This window comes from Chelonia mydas, chromosome 1 (genome assembly GCF_015237465.2).
Source record: "Chelonia mydas isolate rCheMyd1 chromosome 1, rCheMyd1.pri.v2, whole genome shotgun sequence".
NCBI lineage: Eukaryota > Metazoa > Chordata > Testudines > Cheloniidae > Chelonia > Chelonia mydas.
The window spans coordinates 72855389-72875286 of NC_057849.1; the positions used below are offsets into that span (position 1 = coordinate 72855389).

The 19898-nt window shown below is 39.4% G+C and overlaps 1 protein-coding gene across 8 annotated transcripts in view; it reads right to left on the reverse strand.

The window, feature by feature from the left end:
• PCDH9 (protocadherin 9) overlaps positions 1-19477 on the reverse strand; it is an 873980-nt gene extending 854503 nt beyond the window's left edge. For 6 of the 8 annotated variants that reach the window (XM_043533782.1, XM_037895031.2, XM_043533764.1 and 3 more), the window contains exons 1-2: positions 18866-19470; positions 14506-17676 (exon numbers count right to left, since the gene is read on the reverse strand). In XM_043533782.1, coding sequence (XP_043389717.1) covers positions 14506-17541 — 3036 coding nt within the window. In that variant the 5' untranslated portion in view covers positions 17542-17676; positions 18866-19470. Of the gene's footprint in view, positions 1-14505; positions 17677-18865 lie in introns of all 8 variants that reach the window. The other 2 variants (XM_043533761.1, XM_043533763.1) reach the window with 2 other exon arrangements.
• Between the last annotated feature and the right edge of the window lie 421 nt (positions 19478-19898).

Consider the following 19898-nt stretch of genomic DNA (forward strand, 5'->3'; position numbering starts at 1 on the left):
CATCATGAGGTTCTGTGTTGGAGCTGGAGTTACTAAGAAGCAATAAAGGGCTTTATTTAAAGGTAAACATTTTTTTCTCTAATTGCTAACACTGCAAATCAAACTGGGATTGTTCTAACTCAGGCATAATGATCAGTAATAAATATTTTGCAATTGGATCTTGGTTAAAAATGTGGTTGATACTATGTGAGCCAGAAGAGGATACAACTTTCTCTCTACTATTACAGTGCTGGTGTGCTAACAGAATTAAAAGCAATAAACAGTTTGCCTGTTTGTTTTTTAGAAAAGGCAAACAGAACAGACTCTGAATGCACACAAGGAATAGATCTGTGGAGAAAAATGATGCTATTTTTACAGTGATTTTTCTAACCATCACCAAACTTTAAAAAACTTTAATAGAAGTCAAAACTGCAAAACTTCTGGACGGTGTAAAAGTGAAAGGCTATGAATAGCTACCTCTGATAGTGAAATTAGAGATTATTGCATTTGTTTGGGTTCAATGAGTTACCTTCACTGAATGGAGCGACAGTCACTGACGCAACAATGAATAGTTTGCAGAGTATGGCATTGACATTGAAGCTGATATGAAAAACGTATCAGCAGCATAACAGATGGTGCTGAAAGCCTGGCAGGAGTTTTAAGGGGTTCTGCCGCTAGTGTCATCGGGGAGAAATTTGAAAACCTAAAAGTAATGCTATTTCACTTCATGAACCACGGGACCAAATTCCATGAAAGTCTGCCTTAAAGGTATCAGGCCTGATTTTCATTTACACTAAGGCTATGTCTTCACGGGGGAAAAAGTCGGTGTTTTTACACTGAGATAGCTAATGTGAGACAGCTACTGAGAGTTAAAGTACTCAGTGTACCTAACTGACCCCAGTACTACACACTAGTGTTGACCTCAACTGGTTACGTACAGGTTAAAAACCACAGTGCCCATCTCCACTACTATTTTATTTTAAGATGGCTACCACATTATAAAGCCACACTGTTTTTCTGTAGTGAAGTCTGTAGTGAAGTCCAACTGCCACTTTACCACTGCTTGGCAGTATAAAGATGCCTTAAAGTGGGTATCAATCACAGTTGGGCACACTTTCCTGTGATGTAAAACGTCCTTAGTGTTGATGAGAATCTGGTCTGATAACTTTAAGACAAAAATCACACTGAAACTAGTCCGGTGGTTCAATTACATTTAAAGTGTAATGTGTGAATCGTATGGACAAACGTAGCTCTGATCAAGTTTATTGCAGTCAGTTCATTTGCTCCCACTTAGACAAGAGCTAAATGTCTCCTACTGTACTTTCAGATGTTCTGCAAAGCAGCAAAATTTGCTGGAGAAAATGTAAAAAAAAAATTGGCTTCACCATCACAAAAAAAACAACAACCCACAAATTTTCTTTTCTTAGGGGATTGCATCTGCTTGTGCAAGCATTAATGCACTTTGTGAGAGTTATTATACCTTGGTTCATGTGTTTCAGTCAGACAAGTTGGCAATTCAAATTTCATGACAAAATGCTAACTTATCTTCACTATTGAAAAAGCTAATGAAGTGGTAAATAGCTGCAGAAGCAATGTTACATGCAATGTTCTGTAGGTTTTGAGGGCGTGTCATTATCTGTGAAACTGTATAGATGGAAAAGTAATGAAAGCCCACTAAGAAATCATAACATGCAAAAAACGCCTAAAGCTTTGAAACTTAGGACAGAATTATGTTTCAATTGTTTAAAAAGGAATACGATTTAGGCCTTCCAAAGAACTGCCCTAGATATTTTGGCCTGGATTCTCAGCTGGGACTGGTGTCTGCTGGGTGCTGCTTTGGAGAAGACCACAAAGTATCCAGAGCAGCTGCCTTATTCTGAGATTGGTTTTGTGCTACCTTCAGCCCTGGCATAATGGAGAGCAATCTTGAGGCTGCTTTACACTATGCTTACTGGCTATGGTTCCAAAAGAGATGTCCAACAAGTAACAACTGGCAGGTCACAAATTTCATTAGCAGCAGAAATAGTACTCTAGACATGCCCTCTCCTCCTGCTCACGAATCATTCAGGGTTGCCAGGCATCCAGTTTTCGACCGGAACGCCCAGTCAAAAAGGGACCCTGGCGACTCCAGTCAGCCTTGCTGACCAGGTTGTTAAAAGTGTGGTCGGCAGCGCAGTGGGGATAAGGCAGACTCCCAATCTGACTCCACGAGGCTCCACGAAGCAGCCGGCATTTCCCTCCGGCTCCTAGGTGGAGGTGTGGCCAGGTGGCTCCGCATGCTGCCCCCGGCCACAGGCGCTAGCAACACATGGTTCCTGGCCAGTTGGAGCTGCAGAGCCAGCACTCAGGGCAGGGTCAGCACGCCGAGTCCCCATGGCAGGGGCCGGGCCTCGGGGAAGGGGCAAGGCAAGGGTGATCGGTTTTCTGCAATCAGCAAGTTGGCAAACCTAGAATCATCCCCTATACTGGGGGACGCAGGGAGTTGGCTACACAGGCTCTATGGTAGCTAGGGACTCTTTGAATATGGGCTTCAGTAACACTGCATTCTTACACCAGGCTTGCACTTGGCCCAAAATGTGAGCGCATTAGCAAAATACCTAGAATGGCGAAACAGTAGCAAGTAAATTTTACCAAACATAGAAATGGTTTCCAATGCGAGTCATTTCCTTCTAAATTAATTCACAGACTGAAAACTTTACTGAGCCTAAGTTCCAAATGCAAGAATTGCTTCTGTCCCTTGCTTATGACACAGATGGACATCAGAAATCAGCTCCAGACAAAGTAAGCCCTTTTTGTTGCCATCTGTGATGTGCGCCATATACAAAGAGTCCCATGAGGGATCTTATGAAGCTGTACTATTAAAAGTTTTCAACATACTGTTTTAAACAAGCAGACTCAAGAGTCAGTGTCATCCTGTGTATCATATAAGCACTGCCAGCTTTCTTATTAACATACCTATTTTGTTTCCTGCAAGTTCAGACATCCACACTGAGTTTTTAGCCAAACGACAGCCGTATGGTTTCATAAGTGTTTTCAGATTTCATCCCAATCTTCCTTGCAAACTGTTGAATTCAAGTACTGTCCACTTACTGAACCTCAGTTTCTATGGTCCTGCTTTGTGGTTGTTTATATTTTTGTTTGCTTGTTTGTTTTCTGAATCAATCCTCTTTCATAAATCTCAGCAAGACACCAGACCTACCATGGATGGTGCCCTCTGCCAGCGTGGTATCAACAGAGTCTGTCCAAAAAACATTAATGAGATATTTTGTGTGCCTGCCTCAACTATCACAAATATAGTATGGCTACAGAACTAGCCAATGGATTACAGCAGACTACTTCAAAATAAATATTTCATAGCTCTCCAAAAATGGCAACATTTTAAACTCCAAAATCCAAACATTTCTGGCATACGTGTTAGGTGCTAAATATTCTGAAAGAAAGTGATTCAAGGGAGTTACCTTACCAGATCATACTAGTAGCCTGCCCTTATTAGTGGCCTATTATACCTAGAAGAGGTCATGGGGTTCATATGAGATTTAGGTTAAAAGTTAATCAGGTTTAGTCAATATTAAAAGAAGCATATACAACAGTCCACAACTAACAGTCTCTGTTCATCTAATTAGCACTACATTTTCAACAGTGTCTGTCCACTACTTTAGGAATACCTCAAATTTGGGTGCACAACTTGAGTAACATAGAAGTCTGACTTTTAGCACCCACAATTCCAATGCAACTAAGGGGGGCAGCAACCAGTTAGCACCTCTGGAAATCAATATCATTACTGATTTCAAGCTGGGCACCTGATAATGGAGACGCTTACAAATAATGAGTATTTTTAGGCCTTAGTTTCTCTCTCTCTCATTCTGTCCCTCATTCTCTCAGACCAGTTCTTCAAACCAACCCAGTTCCGCAAACTTCAATGGGAATTTTTCCAGAATAAGTATTGCAGGGCTGGGTTCTCTTTTTTTTCCCTCTGACTTTCATTATCATCCCTAAATCACTCTATTTAATTTGATGTTTTTTTAAAAAAAATACAGTAATGTAGGAACAAGTACAATTTTTCATACCATTTACAATGGAAGCTTAAAGACTAAAATACTACACAAGCCATTAGTTTCTCAGTACCCTGCAAGGGATTAAAGTATTTCTTAATCAACTGCTAAAGCACAAAAGAAGGCCAAAGCCTAGACTTTAGCAAAGCTGGGTAATAGTAAAATTTGGAAATGTTCAGATAGCTTTGATACCATCACAACAAGAAGCAAAGGATACAATCACAGCAAGAAGTGCAGCAGTTATTCAAATCTGCTGAAAACCAATTAGTAACTTGGCAGTTTCTTAGTCTGCAAAAAACAGCTTTGAGGAACCACATGACAGTAACCAGTGCACTGATTTTTAACAAGGTCACAAAAAGCTGACCACACCAACACATTGTTGTTATTATTTGATGCTTCTAATGACAGAGGGCAACCAAAATAGCCAACTCAGGAGAAGTGGATAAAGGAAACTACTTTTTATGGCATTTAAGTAGCTTTCCAAAAGACCTTAACTGCACCTATGCCATACTATGGGTCATGACTGCTAGGCAATCCATGTAGAAATGGTCTCACTCCATCACTCTAAATGTGATGGACTGCATGAGGTAAACTTTAATGCATCAATACAACCCCCTCCCCCCACAAAAAAAAAAAAGAAAAAGAAAACAAAGTATGTTCACCTCTCATTCACATAATGGCTAAGGATGAAAAAACAGATCCATGATAGATTAACAGCTTAAATGAATGGCCAGTTCTGAATGCTCTACAGTGCTGCTCAGCTACAGCTGCACAAACCCCATAGACTGAACCACCTCTTTCAAAAGGATGCCTCCAGGAGACAAGAACCACAGTACCAGGGCATATTAGAAGTGACTTCCCTTGGCCATATCCACACCTGTCATCTACTTTCACAGGAAGGCCATGTCATAATCAGGCATTGCCATTTTTAACTACTCTTGGTTTCAGGAAGAAAAAGGGAGTGTAAAATAAAATGCCAATCATGGCAACATGTCTATCCTGTCTCACTCTGTATTTCAGGTGATTGACAGCCCTGCGCTCCTGTAGCATACAAAGGCAAAAAAAAAAAAAAAAAAAAAGGCAGGCATTCTTTTCCGTCTGAAATGTTTGACAGATTTAACAGCTTTCTGAAATAAAAACTGATGAAATCTCAAATAGAAAAGTCCACCTCCTGTACACATGAGAGATTACATTTCAACAGGTGAGGTTTACTACTATCTCTTAGACAGATGCAGATTTCATTAATTAATTTATTTATTTGGCAGTTGTTAAAACTGTAGGGATGACTACAGCTTTACTATTGGTGCACAGTCTACCTCTTGCTGCTCTGGATGCTGAAGGCTTCAGCGTGAGGCATGTTTCAGGATACTGTTGTCACAACCTGAATGCAATTTCAAGTCCTGTTACCGACTAGACCAACACTTTACTGATATTTTGACCTGTATTTCTGACACGGTTAAAGTGAACCAAACTGACAAGCTACTGAAAATTCAGGCAGCTGCAGACACACGAACAAAATGAAATATGGGAAGTAGTTTAACACAATGGCCTGAATAGTCAAATAGAATAGGATTTTTTTCTAAAAGCTACTAGTTATAGACCAGAAATCTACAGCAAACTTTTTATAGTGATAGTAAATTCATAAAATGTATCAAGGAATCATCTACAATGAGACAAAACATAGGAAGCTCACTCCCTGGTACAAAGGCAGCAAACCAAAATAGTGCACTGGAATGCGAGCGGTCTTAACTACAGGAAGAGAACTAACTGCACATAGGGCTGAATCCAATGTCCATTCAAGTCAATGAAAGTCTTTCCATTGACTTGAGGGGACATTGGATTGGGCCCATATTACAAAGAAGAACTTTTCAAATGTTACTGTGTACTGGGTTCATGTTTCTCTACATACACACCATGGACATATACTTTTTAAAAGAGAGAGCCAGATCCTGCACGCGTTACTATTGACTTCACTGAGAGTTTTTGGCTTGAACCTGCAGTGTTGAAATTAACATATATAGAGAGCTTGAAGGATCAGGCCCAAAACACTCATACACAATATTGAAGTCAGTACAAAATGTGATGGTATCCTACTATCTGTGCTTTAAAGTTAGAATGAAGCCAGTGAATGTAGAGCTATTGTAACCAACATGAGCATCTACAGTTAAGATACACAAAGTTATTTTGTTTCCAGAAGTTTGAACAATGTCAATAAATAAACAAACAAATCTCCAACGGGATGAATCAACAACAGGGTCAGGCTGAAGGTAAATCTCTTTCACAACTGAAACAAGAATTTTTGTTTGGGTTTTATTTGTGTTTCAAGGACAATATTACTATATAAGGCTAAAAAGTAAGCATTATTACTGATAGAAAAATATTTATATATACTTTTCAGGAACTGATTCACAATCATACAATTAAGAATATTAATAAAAATACCTGACCCTGGCCGGTGGTGAACACTTTCTACAAAATAATATCTTTCAACTCTCATTGACTTCAACAAAAGTAGACTGCACTTAGCACCTTAAAACAACAATAGTATTAAACCCTAGATAGATGTATAGACAGATAGATAGATAGATGGACAGACAGTCAGATCTTCTATTTTAGTGGTATCTGGGAATCTTGCAACATTCCTATATTTTCTGGCATTTGAGCAACTTACAAATTGATTTCAATGAATACATAAAACTCTGTATTTCTCACCTTCCATCCATTAATCAGCAGAAATGTTTGTTTTCTTTGTTGTTGGTTTTTTTTATGTTTGTCTTTGTTGCTGTTTGTAGGTGCTATCCAAAACCTGCTCCCACTGAAGTCAATAAAGGTGATAGACAAATACAGTAGACTGATTTCAGGAGGTGCTCTGCACTGTGTTTGATTGAATTCAAAATGGATTAATCTGGAGTTCAATCAAGCCCACATTTATTTGACTCCGAGTTATTTTATATTTTGGATATTTTATATCAGCATCACCTGCTCCCCCCACACTAGTTTTTTGTAAAAACAAAAATATCAGACAAGATCCTCAGCTGGGTTAAATCAGCATAACTCTACTGAAGTAAATGAAACTGAGCTGATTTACCCCAGCTGAAGATTTGGCCTCAGATTTTTAATTCTTACTATTAAGAGTGTATGTAAATGAGAGCTTATTGTGTTCTTCCTGTAGATAGAGCATGCATATTCGAAAACAGTACTACAATAGTGACATAGAGATTTTACTAATGCAAAGTACAGTGTGGTATTTTGCAAAATATAACATGACTACAAAGAGACTTCACAGTAAACTACAGCAACTGCGTGACAACTTGAAAGAATGCTAATCTCCTGACAAAGGGTGAACAATTCAAGTTTCACTTTTCATGTGGTATGATAGCAGAAACACTACAAAGATACACAGAGGTTTATAATAACTTTTCATTCTTGCTAACCTTGCTAACTGTTGAAGTAGCAAATGATCTACTTTATAGGCACGATCTTTGTAGGTGAACCTGCTAGCGTTTAGACACCTAATTACCCGAATATGTCTACAAATCAGATAATCAAACAACCAAATGTATTTTCACTCACAATTCACTGTGCTCCCAAAACCAGAGGTTAGACTGAGTCCACTTTAAAAATATGGAGATAATTGACACAATGGGCCAAATTCTTCCATGATTTACACCGTGCAACTTTCTTAATGAGGACAATATGAAGCTGACATAAAGAGATAATGGGCCTTACGTTTGTCTGACTTACATCCATGTGGTGTGAGCCTCGTCTGCACGGTTTTTGTACCAGTATATCTATTTTGATTAGAGCTACGGTTTTTTTTAGCAAAATAGTTATACTGGTACAGGACACAGTTATATCACTATAAAGGTGCCTTATCCCAATTTATCTTATTCCCCTTCCCATACAGAAATTATACTGGTTTAATGCATCCTTGTAATGATATAACTGCATCCACACTAAAAGGGTTATATCACTCATACTATAATGGTATAGTTAACACGGTACAACTTTTGTGCGTGGAGAAGCCCTTAAGGTCACAATTCTGCAAGATGCTAAATCTTAAGCAAGTGCGTAAGCCCTGTTAGGACTAGTCATATGCTTTAACTTAGACAAGTGCTTAAGTTCCTTGCTGATTGGAATCCTGGCAAGAGAAAAAAAATGGCACGTTATGTGTTCATGTTGATTTCTAACAGAAATACACCAATGTCTATAGATACGGGGTAAATTCCTCCATGATTTACATCCTGGGTAATATCTTTCTTGTAAATGGGATTGAGTAAATCAGGGAAAACTAGAACGAAATGTCTACAGTGATATACCAAGCATATATGATTTTATAGATCATCCTCAAGACATTCCACCACAGGCTGTGAATTAAAAGGAAAAACCAAGGCTGCAGCAGGAAATGCTGTTGATGATTTAGTTTCACTTTTTCCCTCTGTGTTTGTATTGAATCAACACCTGCACTAAAGGAAGTACCAGAGAGAGCTGTACTTCAGAGGTGAATGAATGAATACAGGTTTTAAAGGATTTTAGGATGTTTTTAGATGGAAGATGCTAAGTAAATTCAAATATTATCTATGGCTATTACTAGATTTTTCAGAATACACTGCTTTCTGACTGCTACATTATATTCAGTTATGTTGAATACCAGATGGGTCAGATGAGGCCCACAGTAAGCAGGCACAATGAGACTGCACAGAGCAGGCACTTTTGTAAATGAGAGCTGTATATATATATATGTGTGTGAGTGTGTGCATATGTGTGGATAGATATACAGATATATGGGCGTATGTGTATGTATATATGTATATATAAAATATGTGTCAGTGTATTACATGCTTGATATATGGCTAAACAACTCTAACGTGAAAATGAATAGTATAGCATTCATGGAGCAATTTTACCTATTATTCACCATTCCTCACATTAAATTTTGTATGTGTTTGTTTTCTGGCCCAATATGAACTTCTGTGTAATCCATACAGGTAAACTGTGTACTTAAAGAGTTGTCAAATGTAAATGGGTCACAGTTTTCATATCTTTAACATCTGTTGTTTATATCCAAGAAAGCACACCAGGGGCAAGAAAATTAATTCCCCAATTGCTGTCAACTGAGTTAGGGAACAGCAATAAACAGCTTACTGTAAAGCCTCTAGCTACAATAAAATTGCTGTCAATAAAGTGAGGCTGATATGGTTTTGCTAGAAGAACAGATTCTTTGAAAATGAAAATCTGAAATGGTAACTAGAAAGATCCCTTCTTGTCCCTAAACACAAAAGAACAGTACCACAAAACTCCAATAGCATTAAACTCTTAGGATCCTGTTCTCTCTACCATGTGTGATGTGATTCTTATTAGCATTTATGAAAGTTAGGCACTGCACATCCAGGTGAGAACAGACTGCAGTGATTCAGACAAAAATTCTCTGCATGGAAAACTGATTTCAAGAGAAAGGAAGCTTGCTAGGCTTTTACCGTATGTAGCTGTATACAGAAAATGTTCCTTATTATAGCTTAGCATTTACAGTGCCACAATTGAAAACAGTATTATAGCTTAGGGTTATGTTCAGATTTCCATTATAACCGTGAGTTTTCACATGCTCTTAACTTGCTGAAAAACTCTCCTTTTCAGCTGAAATTTTCCATGCTTAGTCTCAGTTCAAAGATGAATTTCTTTAGCCAGTTGAGCAAAATATGTTATCCTATTTTTGAGCTATGCAAAGATGGAAAAGCATACTGTACTTTTTCAGCATTTCCAGTTTTTTAAAGACATACATAACTCAAAAACAGCTGAATTTTATATGTTGAAGTTCTCTCAGTGGCTAGTCCTCACCAAGGACTAATGTCCAGGCTAATGTAAAAATAAAATAAAAATAAGCATAAATAATTGAAACAATGAAATTATAGTTGATAGAAAATGCAACTTTGCGCATCTGCAGTAAAAAATTGCCACTAAGAACAATACTATTTACGGGACTATGGAATGCTATGAATATGTAATGGCAATCTTTACAAGGTATGAAAAATTCTGTACTGCTATTCCACTGTGGATTACCACAGTTGCACACACTTTCAACTTTGCAACTGTGGAAGAACACATTAAATGCATTAGTGTTTTAATCTTTTTTTCCTTAATTAACAGAGAAACTGAATACAAAAGCTTCAGGTTACAATTTTAAACACTCCAAAGTCAAAAATGCCAAACATTACATTTGACAGAGCAAGCTTAAGTGATCTTCACTCCTAATAGTGAGTCTTCATTCTTCATATTCACGCCTTACTCAGCAAAACTCCCACTGACTGAATAAGGAGCACAGAATTGGCCCCACAGAATACACTGCATTACTGTTATGCAGTTAAATACATACTTTAATATGCAATATGAGAAATGTGTGTAAGTTAAGGTTACTATGAGATCCTTAATTTTTTGTATTTTTTGTCTTTTGAGTGCTTGAAAACGTAGGGCCAAAGTCAGTGCTTGTTTACCTTGATTGAATTCAGTGGAATTGTGCACATTTCCGAAAGGGTTTAATTTTGGTCCAGGTACAGAAAAGTATTTAAGCATGTACTGTAGTCCATCCCAACTTAGGATAACATTTTAGCAGATGATTACCTCTGATCCTGTGCTTACATCCATTGACTTCAATGGAATATATGTATGCACTTTAAATTAAGCACACACTTAAGTGCTATTCTGAATAGGAATGCTTTCATGAATTGAAGTCTTTGCTCATAACTTTCACTGTGACATCAATGTAAGTTTTTAGCCCTAAGTTACTGCAGTTTTACAGTGGTGTAACTCCTTCCAAATTTGTTGGGACAGAGTTACATTAGTGTAAAATTGGAATACAGCGTGGTGATTTGACTTTCATTGTCTACCATTTCACTATTTATCCTATTGCTAATATTATGACCCTGAGTAGGGTTTTTATAAAAGAAAACCCTTTCACACACAAAAATGCAACATGCTGTCTTCTGCTGTATTTTGTACTTAGTTGTTTGGTGCATTGGCTTAATATTTTGGATAATGTTTTTGTTCAGCTGAATACTGAAATGAACACTGACGGAACACCCTGCATAGATTTCAGTATTATTCATGGGTCATATTAGTGACTACAAAATCTGAGCAACAAGATCTGACAGTGGGTAACATTCTTTTCACGCTCCTAATTATGTTAATTAGCTCTGAAAAGACACTCCCAAGTTCAAGTATTCAAAAGTGCTCTGCTCAGAGCAGCTACCAGGTGTTCTGCATCATAGGCACTTGGGGAGGGCTTTGGTTTTTATACTGGGCACTTTTTGAAACACCAACCAGCATAATTCGAAGTGGTGAACAGAAGTTTAGCCAAGCAATTCCCATTGGATTTGATGGCAGTCACATAGCTAAAGCCCAACAAAGTATTCTGAAAATTTAGGAGTCCTGAAAGATTTTATCATGGGACCCAGTCCTAGCAGATGACTTAAAGTCAATGGGAGTTTTGCCTGAATAAGTGTGTTTTAGTTTATCTGCAGTACCTAATGCAATGTATAGGTGTTTTCATCTTGGATAATAATCTCAAATGACATTTTTAATGGAAAATATATCATGATAACATTTCTCAGGTAAATATTCCCCTAACCTTCTCCCTTTTTTATTCCAACATTCTCTGCAACGTTTCATGGACCCTTTCCAAACTACAGAAAGAAAAACTTTCTGCAAAAGATGCAGGTGACTACTTTTCTATAGCTTTTCAGCATAAAATACAGAAATCCTCAATTCTAAATGCAAGAAAACAGTACTATGCACGGAATTAAACACTTTTTCACAGAGGACTTTAAAAAAATGCATTTCAGATCTTACATTATTTTCACCTAACATTCTATAAGAAAGATTTTATTTAAAATTTTATATTCTACTTTAAGGACATACTCTATATCAACAAGGCTTTAAAAAACCCCAACAACCCATACCTATGAAACTATATTTAATTTCTGTATCGTCACAGGGAACAGTAGCAAAGATACATCCTAACTCTAGAGATCATAGATAAATACCAGACTGCTAACTCATGCTGCCACTGTTGGCTGAACTCAACCGTCAGAAAATGTTATGAGGTCAAAAACCTCAGTTCCTGTACCACTGATCAACTGGAAAAACTCTTTTAAAAATCAGGCTTATGAATGGAAAAGCTCAATTATAATAATTGTTTATATTGTTTATGTTTTATATAAAAAGAGTAATAAAATACAGTTGCATTTTCAGTCCCATGTAACATTATACCTCTTCTATAGACTGATTCAAAGTCCATGGAAGTCAATGAGAATCTTTCCATTGCCTACAACAGGATTTGAATCAGGTCCATAATAAAAGAGTGTGAGTATACTGACTTGTGTTATTACTAAAATTCAAGCAACATTTGTTTAATGTAAAGAACAAAAAAAAGTGAAAATGTTGCCTGTAGGTTTTCTGCCCACATTCAGCATCACTGTTCAGTGCTGACATATTCTGTCAGCTAAATCATTTTGGTGAGCTTAATTTCCTTTAACTTCTTTGGGAGGCTGAAGGGGATTAAAAGTGATTCTTTTAACAGAACATGGGAAGTTAATTTAAGTAAAATTATGAGCACCTCTGAAGACCAAAGAAGGAGGTTTTCAAATTTTGTAACTAAAATGAGGGAAGAGAGTATTCCCTCATCTGAACAACCACAGATTACCCAGAGCTGCTCTGCACTGGAGGTTTTGTAAATCAGCATTTTTTTAAAAATGTACGCTGACAGGAGTGCTACTGTAGTGCATAAAACATTCTGAGAGTTTACAGTGCTTTAAAGTCCTTGTGAAAGATAGATTTTTTGGGTGGAGAGTTTTCTAAGTGTTTCTTCAGTGTCTCATTTCAAGTCTATTGACGATTTTTGGAGTAGTTACCTAGAGAGCAGATGCCTTGTAAGTGCCTGTTTAAAACAAGGTGTCTTGTTAGTATGACACCTTACAGACACCCAAAAGTCAAGACATGGTTTGGGGAACATCACATTCATCTTAGATAAGGCTAATGCAACAGCAAGGAAATTACTTGGTCCTAAACTTGCTACAGACAAAATCTTTTTTGCAAAGACAAATTTAAATGTTCCTTGCCTGCTGCTCTAAGATTCATACTTTGTGGACCCCTAATAAATTCAGACAAATCACCATATATTGAAGAATACAATGCCTACAGTAACATGAAGTTGATTGCTAAACCCTAGAAAGTTGGTGCAGTGAAAATTAAGCACTAAGAAGCTGCTTTGCAAACCTGTACATTTAACTACTGGTTGCTCCAGTGCAACTATGATTAAACAAAAGGTTTCTTTGGCTGTAGTACTACTTTGATCCTCCCTCCCCCATTTCCTATCTACTGCAGGATTGGCACCTGGCCAGCACAAGCGACACAGTACCTTAGTGCCATCTACAGGCTATATTGACATTCTAATTTAGTGGCAAAAGACAAGCATCAATGAAATAAATTAGACAGCGCTGCATTTAAATCTTTATTAGCAAGGAATTATTAGACCTAAGAAAAACTAATGCTGGATTTGGTTGAAATGTGAGTTTATCACCTTCCTAATCCCTCTTCATATGGCATATTTCACAGTTTAAAAGGAGTTATGACAGAACACTTATGCATAACTAAGATGAGAAAATATGTACAATGGGCTGATTTTTTTCTGCATAATTAAGTTGTATTTAGAGCAAATGCATTCGTTTTGAAAGTATACTTTGGCCATTTTTGAAAATATGCTAAAAACTTTCTATTAGATCCCCTACTTTACTCTATAACAACAAAATAATTACAAATCAAAACAGAGGAAGACTTCCTTATGGCTTAGTTATATCCTACCAACAAACCATATGCTTCACAGATGAAGTTCCTTGGAAATTCTGCTATCTTTGTAAGTGAAAAAATAAGAACCCCTTTAACAACAGTAACTTAACAATATTCCAAATTAGTTTGAAATATAAAAGACACTCAAACCAGCCTCACTTGAAATTTAAAAGTGAATTTACATATCCCCAAAGTAACACATTAATCCTAAAACAGTCAAATTTTCTCTTTGAGTGGAATCTGGCATATTAGAAAACACAGTTTTTCTTCTTCAGTAACCTTTACACTGGGACACCCTTGGGAAAACAATTTGGCTTTTAACAATTTATTTCCATTTTTGATCTGTTGTTTATGCACACACACGTGAGTGTGTGTGTGTGTGTGTGTGTGTGTGTGTGTGTTTGCATGTGTGTGTATATGTGCACGTTCTTTTTAATAATCAGTGACTCTTAAAACTGTGAAATATCAGAGGCATTTTACAAGTCCCCAGACAGATGGTAAAGTGGTCTTTTTTCTCTCTCTCCATATTATAACCAAGCTAAAAGTAGACCTAAACAAAAGACAAACTGGCACTTTAATACTGGTTGATTGGGCATTTGTATGCAGTACTTATAGACCAGTAAAAGTGCTCATTTACCTGTCTGGTGTGTAAGGGGCCCTTTGTCTTGAAGCCTCCTTGGGAACTGCACTCTGAGGCACTGAAGTGATCTGAACTAGTGGAAGAGCGTTTGGAAAGGGTGTCACAACCACCAACAAAGGTGTTGTCCAATGGAAGTTCCTGAATCACATGATGCTTTTTCACTGATACTGGAGTGTCAGGTTTAAGATGAAAAGCAGACTGTGGAGAGGCAGATTTGTAATGCTTAGCAAGATCAGGACTGTTAGGCTTAAAGGTTGTTGGTGGTGCTGTGCCCCAGTCAAATCTTCCTATACTTTGCTCCTCCAGCTCAGCTGGAAGGCTTATTGTCCCGTTGATAGGTTCATGAACAGCATCATCAGGTTTCGACTCCTCAATGGTAACAAAGTTCAAAAGAGAACTTTTAGGAGACTTCCTTTTCTTCCTTTTCTTTTTCTTGTTCTGTTTGTTCTCCTGATTGGGAGACATCCATTCAGCACCTTGCTTGCTCCTTTGTGCCGCTTTGAACCTAGACGCATGTCGACAGCGAACCAGAACAGTGACAAATATCACCACTATCACAACCATAGCACCTGCCACTATAGCAATCATGATAGTAAGATAGTCCTCATTTTGATAGGGTTGGCTACTGTCCCCTATATTCCTGTCCAAGGGTGTTTCCATAGTCCTACGTATCAAGTCATAAATATAAGAGGCATTTCCAGCAGTGTCATTTACATACAAAAATACAAGCACAAGAGTATGCAAGGATTTAGGATAACCCAAGTCACTTATGTTGACCACTAAACGATGCAGCCCCACATCAGTAGGAGCTGGTTTTTCTTCCAGAGTAATATTACCTGTCACTGGATCAATACGAAATAAACCTTTGTTATTTCCACTTACAATTGTATATTTAAGTTCAGCATTCATTCCAGTGTCTATATCCACAGCAAATACTTCTGCTACGACAGAGCCTGGGATTGCTGAGAGTGGCACCAACTTAAAAGAAGTATTAGAAGGTGGGTATATGACAACTGGGCTGTTATCATTAACATCCATGACATTTATTGTTACTTTTGCTGTAGAAGAGCGAGGAGGTTGTCCTCCATCAATGGCCTTGACATCAAAGGTGTACGAACTCTGCTGTTCTCGATCAAAAGAAACATTGGACTTTATAACTCCAGAGTAAGGATCCAGCACAAAGTTCTCATTATCATTCAGGATGGAAAGGGTCACTGCTTTATTTTCCCCGGCATCTGCATCGGTCACTGTGATCACTCCCACGGTGCTATACTTTGGTAAGTTCTCAGATACAAAAAACTGAAAGTGATTATGAGTAAATTTAGGACTGTTGTCATTTTCATCCAGCACAGTAACAATTACAGCCGCTTGACTCTGCAGAGGAGGGGTGCCGTTGTCCCTTGCTGTTACAGTGAAAATGAAACGTTCTTGCTCTTCTCTATCAAAAACTCTGGAGGCTGTCAAAACTCCCGTCTTTCGATCCAGATCGAAAAAGGAGGCATTAGGGCCAAGCTGATAAACAATGTCTGCATTTTTCCCACTGTCTTCGTCTGTGGCACTAATAGTTGTTAAGTATAGACCACGACGGTTGTTTTCAGAAACTGACAGCTCAATTACAGGCTGGCTGAAAATTGGAGGGTTGTCATTTTCATCCTCCAGTTTAACTCTTACCAGGGCAGTCTGGTTCAAACTGGGCTTGCCAGAATCAGAGGCAACAATTTTAAAGCTGAATTCTTTGGTGCCCTCATAGTCCAACAAGGAAGAGGTCTCTAACAAATACTGGTTGTCATAAACTGCCTTCAAGTGAAATGGGACCTCTCTCTCAATGAAACAGATCACTTTGCCATTCACATCAGTGTCCTTATCTGAAACTGTAATTAGGGCAATCTTTGTATTGACAGGATCTTTCTCAGATAAGTATACTGTGCCATTGATGGGACTTATAATGTACCTGAGGTCTATGTTAGGAGGGTTATCATTTACATCAGTGACATTGATGGTAACAGTTGCCCGAGCAGGAGTAGAGCTACCGTCACTGGCCAGCACTGTCACTTTGTGAATAGCAGTCTCTTCTCGATCTAAGGACCTCTGAACTGTAATCAGCCCTGTTGTGTTATTTAAAGCAAAGAGCCTTTTGGTTGCAGGGGCAACTTGGGCACCAAAAATATATCTGATTTCTGCATTGCTTCCTACATCTGCATCTGTAGCATGAAGCTGAATTACAGAGGTGCCTACTGGGGCATTCTCTGGTATGTGAACCTCCACCTGACTCTCTTTAAAAACTGGCCTGTTATCATTGACATCACTTACTGTGACTTGCAGTATGGCTGTGCTGGATTTCTGAGGGGTTCCTCCATCCTCTACTTTGATTTTCATCACATAGGTGTCCTTCTGCTCTCTATCCAAGTTTTGCTGTACAATCAGTTGAGGCCATTTCTCTCCTTCTGGAGTTTCAACAATATCCAGTCCGAAGACACTCTGCCCATTTAACAATTCATAGTGCTGTACACCGTTGAAACCAGTGTCAGGATCAGTTGCTGATGGAATTGGAAAGCGGCTGTTGATCAATGTGTTTTCAGGTATGGAAATATTGATGACAGGGGATGGAAACATAGGTGCATTGTCATTGGTATCTTTTACAATTATTTTTATTTTGATCAGCCTAAAAAAGTCATTGGGGAGAATCACCACTTCAAGTTCAAAAAAACACTCATTTTCTTCAGCATAGGAGGCTCCAGCACAGAGTTTTTCTCTGTCTATTCTATTAGAGGTGGTGAAGATTTCCCCGGTGGTGCTGGACACTTTGACCAAAGGGGCATCCCCTGCTTTAGAAACCAGTCTGTAGACAAGGCTGGCACTGGTCCCTGTGGCAGCATTGATGTGAGAAATGTTCAGATCCTTTGGTATGTTTCCTATGGGTACATTTTCAGGCAGCTCCTCTCTAATAGTGTAAATAAGTTCTTGAGCTATAGCTGAATCCAGCCTTAAACAGGCAATCAGAGCGGCCAACAGGTAAAAATCCCTCAGGTCCATGATAATGTGTTTATTCTCTTTTTCTGGATTTTAGGATTTAAAGGTTTCCAAGGAGGAATGGTGCACGATTTGCAAGAGGAGGCGTGCATGGACTGCAGGATGCATTACATCTCATTTCTTATTTGGAGACAGCAACTGTCAACACAATCACACAGAGGAGCATTATTGTTTCACAAAAAAACCCAAAACAAATCCACAACCACCAAGAACTACTACTCATTTTCGCAATGTACACTTGCACACTGCACATATCCCTGCTTCTCCCTTTTACAAGCAATCCCGGACGAATGCACCAATATCCCGTTAGTTACACATACCGAGAATGGAATTAACTCTCTGCCGTACTAAAAGGCAGCTACAGTTTCAACACGTACTTTCCAAATCGTTTCTTAGCACTTGGTGTAATAATCAGTAATGTGCAATCCCCCCTCCACCCATGCATTTGGTGACAGTGAAAAACCTTGCTGTACTTCTCTAGGATTCTGTGCTAACTGCAATGTCAGCTGCCAATCGTAATTTCTTGTTTCCTTCCGTGCGGGTTTTGTTTTTTGGTTTTTTTGTTTTTTTTTGCTAACCAGATTTTTCTTTCCTCCTGGTGCCTTGCATACCCCACTATTGCTACCGTACTGAGAGATAAGCACCCGGACATGCTGCAGCAGCAGTCGTCACTGGCTACTTCACATCCCTATTAACTAAGGAGACAATAACAGGACTCACAGTTTCTTACACAGTAAGCTCGGTGTCTCGTCTCCAGATGTTGGATACTTCACCTTATGTTTAAACTTTATTTGATTTTTAAAACAATCTAAATCAGAGGGATTGGGGATTCAAAATGCAACTCAGAAGCAACCTAAATGTTTCCAAAGAACATGCAGAAAAAAATATGTTCTGATCACAGGAGGAGGGGAAAAGGTGCAGTCTTTTACCACTGACACTGATCTCCCCTCAGGATGTTATTAGCAGCTGTCACACATAAATACTGCAGACTGATAATGCAGGTAAAAAAAAAAAAAGACTTCTGCCTAAATGTTCTATTAACCGCAAATTAAATGGTGCACGGCTCCAGGCATCTACATACTTTAGTGGAATTGGTCAGCGCCTAAGCACTACATCTTATCTGCATTAAAGCTGCACGGTAGCTGATGCCTGTGATCACTTCCAGCAGAGTGATGCAGGTAGGGATGCAGAGACAGCCGAGTAGGTGAGCCTTTGCCACGAACAGCAACTGAATCAGAAACACAGATTCTCTACTTAGATAAATATATTTAGTATTTTTTTAGAAAAAAAAATCAGAGACACGGTGCATGTGTAACTTTGCACTTACACTGGTTGTCTACCTTTGCCGATCTGCTGCGGCTCAGCAAGGATCTGATCCAACACATACAGCACAAAGCATCTGCTAAACCACCGGTTTTGGAGAAATCAGCAGCAGCCAAACGCTTGCTCTTTGCGAAATGTGTTGCTTCGGGGTGGGAAATTAGCAACTCCAGAGAACAAATTCACAGTTCTGTCGTTAGTCATCCTCTCCACGTTTCATTTCTATCCAGCGACGATCCTTCTGGTGCTTAACGTGCATACACCACCACAACCAACCAGCAAGCACAAAAGCCAGTGCACTTCTTTAGATCAGGGGTATTTTCCACTCTACACTGCACACATTTTCCATTCCTGTCTCCTCAGTGTAGAGAGGCGGGCATGTTAAGTCTGTAAGTTCTTATTAGAAATGTCAGAGTTGGGCTGGTTGATGCTGCTCTCTCCTTCTTTGCATCTCTGGGGTGATAGGAGCCAAAGGAAATCCTAATAGGTTATTGCTTTAGTGATGGAAGGAAGCTACAGCGCGTCCCCTGCCTTTCTCCCTCCTAGTGTCTCTTTCTTTCTCTCCTTCTCTCTCTCTCTCTCTGAACTGAAATTTCTTGATATAACTCTCAATAAGCCCAGAGGGAGGGTGTGAGCATTGCTAAGCCACCCCTCCTGTGGCACCCGATTGGCCTGCAGCAGCAGGGGAGGAGGCTGGAGCGGCGCTGCCCTGGCATTGGCAGCCAGGCGCGTCGGTCGGGCAGCCGGGGCCGCGGGGAGGCGGAGCGGAGGAGGAGGGTGAGCGGAGCTTGCAGCCGCCGCGCGGGATGGTTAATGGGTTTGCGGGCAGCGGCGGAGGACGGGAGCGCGAGGGACGCGGGGGGGGATGGCGCGGGAGCCGGGACCTCTTGGGTTCAGCCCTGGGAGCCGCTGCCGGGCTGGCGGGAGGAGGCTCCTGCCTGCCGCCGCCGCCGCCTTCCAGACGTGGGCAGGAGGGGGGTCCGTGCATGCGCCCGGCTCCCAGCGGGACGTGGCTGTGTGCTCCCGAATCGCAATGCGGG